The sequence below is a fragment of the Punica granatum genome, chromosome 4 (genome assembly GCF_007655135.1).
Source record: "Punica granatum isolate Tunisia-2019 chromosome 4, ASM765513v2, whole genome shotgun sequence".
NCBI classification, from domain to species: domain Eukaryota; kingdom Viridiplantae; phylum Streptophyta; class Magnoliopsida; order Myrtales; family Lythraceae; genus Punica; species Punica granatum.
The window spans coordinates 32,378,724-32,385,989 of record NC_045130.1 but is presented as its reverse complement, the minus strand read 5'-3'; the positions used below and the strand labels follow the sequence as shown (position 1 = coordinate 32,385,989).

Sequence of the window (7,266 nt, the reverse complement as noted above, 5' to 3'; positions counted from 1 at the left end):
ATGGGGCAGTAAACTGACATTCTATGCCTGCTTCATCACAAAGGCACTTAAACTTGTTTGAAGTGTACTCAGTACCATTATCTGACATGAGTACCTTGATCCTGTTACCACATTGATTCTCAATCCAGCACTTGAACTTCATAAACACCTCAGCAACTTCTGACTTAGTTTTTAGAAAATAAATCTAACACATTCTGGTGAAGTCATCAATGAAAGTTATAAAGTACCTGCTTCCATTTAGAGAGGCATCTGACATGGGACCATACAGGTCTGAGTGCACCAGTTCAAGCTTCTCAGTAGCTCTCTAGCTTGTTCCCTCGATTGGAATTCTTCTCTGCTTACCGAGCAAACAAATTTTACAGGTGGAGTCTTTTTCCTCCATGCCTGGCAGGCCCTCAACCATCTCATTCTTCTGCATGTACACCAGGGCCTTACTGTGATAGTGCCCTAGCCTTTTGTGCCAAATCTCTACGGCTTCAGTTTGTGTCTTATAGGCAACTTGCTTCTCTTCTAAAGGATTGAAAGAGAAACATTTATCCTATTTAGGTATCCTAAACAGCTCCTGGCCACTTGCATTAGAGATCAAACACCCCTTTCCTTCAAACATCACCTTGTACCCTTTCTCAACTAGTTGACCAATGCTTAACAAGTTTTGATCTATCTCAGGCACATAGAGCACACCAGTAATAAGCTTGGCACCTGTATAATCTTCAATCACCACAGTTCCTCTTCCCTTCACAGCAATGCAGTCTCCATTGCCAATCCTCGCCTTTGTAGAAAATGAGCCATCAAACTCCTGGAACATGCTTCTGTCACTGGTCATGTCGTTTGTGCAACCACTATCCATGAGCCAACCACTCCCTGCAGTACTTGAGGCATAGCAGGATGAAACAAATAAGTTGATGCGGCAGAAGACCTGGCAAGTCGGTACCTGGAGAAAATTAGGTTTTGACGACCCTATTTCGAAGGAAACAACCTCCAGAGCAAAACTCATCGCTTTGCAGTGATTTTTCGATATTTAAGGCAAATTCCATCGTTTAGGGCCTCAAACAGGTATTTTATAGTTATTTGGGTGTTTTTGCAATCTTTTCATGCAATTTAGGTTTTCTTAATCCCTATTTAAGCTTTGTAAGCCCTAGGGCTGAAACAGTTAATTCGGATTTATCAATAAAGTTTAGAGCTTTCGTGCTCTTTGTCCAATTTCGGAGTCGATTCGAGTTTGATGCTTATTTCCTAGTATTCATAGAATCAACAGGTAGTAGAAGGTCATAGTTCCGGTATTCGTGCGCGAATCAACGGATCTGTGATAGGTTACTCGCATGTACGCTGCGTCATAAGTGCTCAACTTCCTGTGCTGCTTGAGCTTCATTTTGTTGCTATGTGCTCTTCTCCTTGCAGAACCTGTCAATATGACCCATTTCATGACATTTTCTACATTTTACATCTGGCCTTCTCCAGCATCTGTAGTGGGGATGATTGGTTTTCCCATAGTGCTTGCAAGTGACCTGCTTTCCCTTTGTACTTTGATCTTGAGAACTAGAGCCTTCTGATCTTGCTATTGACTTGAAGCCTTCACCACCTCCTTTTCGTTGGTTCTATTTCTTCCCTTTGCTTGCAACATTCAATTGCAACTTGGCCTGCAATGCTAGCTCTCCTCTCCTTATCATCCTTGTTTGCTCTTGTGCCTGCAATGCACTGAGCAGTTCTGCTAGTTTTATTTTTGATAGATCTTTTGTGTTCTCTAGAGAAGCTATAGTAGCCTCAAACTTCTCAAGCAGAGAAACCAATAATTTCTGCACAATTCTATCATTCTTTATGTCTGTCCCAAGCACCTTTATCTTATCAACAATCTCAATCAGCCTATTTGCATACTCCTTTACAGTTTCTGCATCATCCATTTGCTGCCTTTCAAACTCTCTCAAGAGGTTCAACACTTTCATTCCTCTCACCCTCTCATCTCCTTCATATTCAGACTTAAGAAAATCCCAGATTGCTTTAGCCGATCCATACCTCATTATCCTTGTGAAGATTGTTGGAGAGACAGCTACAAACAGACAGGACTTGGCCTTGGCTTTCCTGGTTGTCCTCTCTTTGTGATATTTGATCTGGTTCATGGTCGGGTTCTCAGGAAGTGGAGTCACCTCATAGTCATTCTCCACTGCTTCCCATAAATCGCACCCTTCCCTGTAAGCAGCCATCTTCACTGCCCATGCTTGATAATTTTCTCCATCAAACACAGGTGGCGCCATACTAGGGAAGCTGCTTGGTCCTGATTCCACCTCCTTCTGGCCTTCACTATATGCAAAGACTCTCAACTAAGCAACTCACAGCCCCTTAAGATCAATTGCAGCTATGATACCACTGTTAAGTCTCTTGTACTTAGCACTGTCAGTGCTTTTCACAATCAACAAAAGAACTCTCTTAATTCAATTCTCACAGTAAACCAACAAAAACTCAATTTAGAAGAGAAAGAGAGAGTGTTGATTGAGATGGAAGGGAAAACTGTCTACTTCTTCATTAATTGGAAAGACCTCTGTTACATACGCCAAACACACCAAAGAAAACATAACAGAACAGGACCAGAACTGCCCTTAATGTGCAAAAAACAAACTCCTAAAAGATATGCTAACTGATTCCTTAAAAATAGCAGACTAAGAAAACAGATAACTGCATGACCGACAGAACAAAACAACAAAGCAGAACTTGCAGCAGCTCTGATGCACTTCAACTGGTGTAGCTTCAACACCAACGCTATCTTGTGTTGACAAACAATGAATTGTGAAGCAGAAAACTTTATGATTCATTACAGGGACCAGTGCATTGTACAGATATCCAAGCATATTTCGTTATTGAGTTTCATTGTTATTATTATTATTTGTGTAGAAACTTTATGAACTACTAATCTGCTTCCACATCTTGCGGGCTTCTTCATCTTTAAATCCTCATGGTATCAAGATATGCTTTTCCACGCAGTTCGCCTGAGAAATCCCTTCAAATGCTCTACTACACTGATTCTTCTAAACAGGGCAGGAGATTCTGGAGTTACAAGGCTTGGGGCAGGACCGATTTCAGCATCCATGTTTGGGCTATAGAAGGTCGCCATGGAGATCCTCTCTTTCAGGGCATTGACAGTCCCTCGGTGCTCTATGCTGAGGTAAATTCCATTGCTGACCATCTGCCAAAATATCGAAAAGCACTTCACAAGTAAGAAAATTATCATTTGAAAGCAAAATATTTGCTTTGCTTTGACACTGAACTAAGAAAGTCTGCTCCGGCATTCGTATATTACAGTTCTTTGCTAGGATAGAATGCATGGCCACTTGTTGTAAGGGTAAGCATATCATATCCTTATGGCAATTCAGGTGAATTTCCGTGGAAGGATTCGTTTTTACCTCCATAGTATCTCCAATGTTGACCACAAAGGCATTAGGCAGGGGTTTGACGGGAACCCACATCCCGTCTTTCCTGATTTGGAGTCCTTCGATTTCATTGACCTGGAGGAGCAGGGTGAGCGCACCAGCATCAGAATGCGGGTTGAGCCCCATCACGAGCTCAGGCTGTGGACACGGAGGGTAATAGTTCATTCTCATTCCCTGCCACCCTCCATTCCTAGAGCTTTTGCCATCAGGTTAAGGATCCTCACTGCCAGATTCTTCGTCTCTGCTGAGTAGGTTTCCAAAGTATCCCTGCATTCCAAAGAAAACTAATGAAAATTCTGACTAGGAAATCGAGGTTTATGCTTGTTATTGTGTTGAGGAATCTTCCGTAATCTGCTCCGAGATCTGAAGACGTTGGGTTTGAATTGCTATTTCTCTAAGTTGAATAACTTGAGGGGGAGAGATAAGAGGGACCTGAATGGTTGAGGAAGCTTAGGGAACAGGTGGGGCTTCCGGAGGTAGGTCGGGAGAGTTATCATGTAGAAGGCATCTGCCCACTCGAGCTTCTGCTGCTCAGACACCACGAACGCCTGTCCAAAGCCTTCTAATATTCCTGGAACCTGCCAAAACTTCTTCTTCTCATCCATTGGGAGGTTGAAGAACTCCAGGATCCCTGACTTCATGTCCTCCAGCGGCGAATCGCTCATACCGTGATTAATCAGCTGAAACAAATTAACAACCAATCCTTCAGTGCTCACTAAAATGTTGAATTTTCACTAGAACTGAGAACATAGCTTTACGTGTGGTCTTTGAGCCATGCTATTTTCACTGGAATCGAGAACACTGATGTCGCATCTGAAGCTTCCCGCATTCTTTGAATAACAAGAAGTGTTTGGGCTTCCCCGGATTAGTCCCCACATTTATTGAGCATCTATATTAGATCTAGAACGAGGTCATCCCCCGCGCAGGGCCGTTTCTCATGACATGACCAGTGTACCAGAACTTTTGATCAGTTGTGCCAAGTATCGGGGCTTTATCGTGGAAGATTCTTCTTCCAGGAGTGATGCTTCATTAGATGAAGCAATCGAGGGAGATGATTTGGGAATTGTTGGTCTTACTTTTATGTTTGGGGGGTAATTTTCATGGAAAATGCTCCCATCGATATATATCTCTCTTAGCCAGTCTTTAGAACTCTTTAGATCGTCAGATCAACAATGAAAAGATGAGAGTCAGTGCTGATATGATGGCCTAGAGGGCTCAATGGACAACACCGAGAAAGTATCAGTAAGATCTTCTGCTGTAAATAAGAAGAACCTCCTCTAATAGCTTACAAGAGATTAGATTAAGCCATTTCAAGATGAACTACGACCTCATTGGACCAGATTCCCCGTCAATCGACGCCTTTTCAAGATAGCTGGGCCTCAGAAAAATCAAAATGCATCTCTATTCAAGGTAAAAAACGACATGTAGCCACACAAGGAGCACTAGACTGAGCATGTGTTATGCCAGTATTCTTTTTTTGTTTTGTTTTGTTTGAGTAAAATGGTCAGCAAGAGTGATGGCAATATATTATTTCTCACTATGCAATATTCGGGCTCTCGTGTTCAACTGCGAACACCTCAGACGAACTGAACAACCTGGTCCTGTCAGCGTAGCACCACCAATGGCCTAGTATAGTTCATAGAAGTTGGAGATGACCCCAAACCTAAGTTAAAGAGCCCACCCTAGCATATATTCTTGGGGGATTCTAACTCAAGACCTGGGGTCTCCAAACCACATGGAAGTGAGATTAGAACTACTAGGCCATCACCCATGATGATGTGTTATGTCAATATTCGACACAAATGAAAATTGAGACGGCTCAACAAAACTCATTAGGCATTTGAAGATCGTCATCGATCGGATGTCCGTGGGGCAATCATCTCTACCCACAAGATGCAAATTAAGAATCTCTTTAAACTAATCCTACTTTTTTTCGCTAATTTGTTTTTACATTTCTCTTAAGTAATTAAATTTTGAATGTTGTTGAATTTTAAAAGTTATTTTGATTTTATTTTATGTTCGAACTTTATTTTTAAATTTTCTCTCTCTTTGAAAATATTCAGAATAATAATAATTTTTATTCGGAATTTATTTTACTAGTTCTTTGTAGTTTATTTATTTTATTTTCCTAAATTTAATTTTATTTCTTTCTTGAATTTTATAAAATTTTCTTTTGTTTGGATTTATGCAATTCATTTTACTTTTAATTTTTCATGGGTGCCATATCACCAATCCATTGACATGTCCCGTGATAATCGAAGAACAACATATTTGAGACTAAAACAATTGTTATTATATTTCTGTATAAAAAATTATGCTAGATTTGAATAACTAAGGAAAGTTCATGATGATTTACATCGATAACTCATAGAAGAATAAGGAAACATTCCATGATTTTTAACTTAATGAGTTTAAACGTCATTATTTGCACTGATGAATATAATTAAAGATACTCTTTGAAAAGTTAAAAATTTTCTCAACGACCAAATTTTTTTTCTCGAAATGTGAAATGCTTTCCTAAATTCAATGTACTACATATCCTATAAATAGAACAATGAAAAATTCACTTTCTACACTTTTCTTTCTACTCGTATTTCTCCCTACACCTTACCTCGACCGGTTTCTTTCGGGTCGAGATGCTCTTGCATAGTTTAAATTCATATTAAATAATAAATATTTATATTACAATTTTTTATTCATAGCATGTATATGTCGTATCTTTTTCTGGAATATTAGTTTTCTGCAATGTTCTATTTACAATGATAATCTCATACAAATCAAGTTTAGTTCTTTCTATCATTTCAATTTTGTTCTTCTTCTATAGGCTCTTTTAAACACATGAAAATTATCAAAAATACCGTGAACTAAACGAAAATTCCATTTCGGTAATTCTCCAATTTAATTTTTATCGTTTTTTCTTACTGTCCTTGATAAAATTGTAACATTTAATGCCATATTAGAAATGGCAAATAAGTATTAAAAGTTTTAGAATGAAAAGTTTCTCAATTGACGGATGCATTAAAAGTTCTCTAAAAATAATAAAAAATTACATAAATAAATAATTTTTAAAACCAACACTCGGGCATGTATCTAGTTTAGTTTTGGACTTCAACACCCAGTTTACATAAAAAAAGAAAGAAAGAAAGACCACATTTGGTCACTTCAGGTGAAGTGAAGAATCATGTCCCTATGTGGCTAGACTTGGATACATGAATTAAATTTTGTCTAGAGATACATTGAACGTGTTAAATTGGCTAGATTAATCAAATCAATATAAAATTGAAATATATCAAGATTTATTGAAAGGCTAAAGTTAGAATTAAGAAAAATCGAAAAACACTTTGTCCAGCTCCATACTTATATGAAAGTAATAGATGAAAGTGAGGATCGTGTCTCTACGTGGCTAGACCTGGATACATGAATGAATTAAATTTGTCTGGATACACTGAATATGTAAAAGTGGCTAAATTTATCGAATGAGTGGAGTATAAAGTTGACATATGTTTAGATTCATTAGAATGGTAAAATTGGAAATAAGAAAAATCAAGAAACACTTTGTATAGCTCCATGCTTTTATAATAGTAGGAATAGTAATAGTAATGGTAATAATAATAATAATAATAATAATAATAATAATAATAATAGTAATGATGACTATGACGATGATGATAAATTTGTAATAGTTTTTGGGTAAATAATCTTTTTTAGTAATTTAACCTATATAAAAGAGGAAAAAACTATTTTAGAGCATTAAATAAACTAATAACGAACAAAAGGCAGCATGAGGAAGTTCTTCTTGCTTCATAAATGAAAGTGATTACTAAATCGTAAAAAAAAAAAAGAATGG

General features: G+C 38.0%; 1 protein-coding gene across 1 annotated transcript; it reads right to left on the bottom strand.

The window, feature by feature from the left end:
* Window positions 1-2,859: 2,859 nt before the first annotated feature.
* Window positions 2,860-4,102, bottom strand: LOC116205396 (protein SRG1-like). Its single transcript, XM_031537997.1, is given in 5 exon segments — window positions 2,860-2,989; window positions 2,991-3,175; window positions 3,393-3,604; window positions 3,607-3,686; window positions 3,852-4,102. Coding segments are annotated over 5 exon segments (765 nt in total). The 5' UTR covers window positions 4,085-4,102; the 3' UTR covers window positions 2,860-2,934.
* Window positions 4,103-7,266: the final 3,164 nt, after the last annotated feature.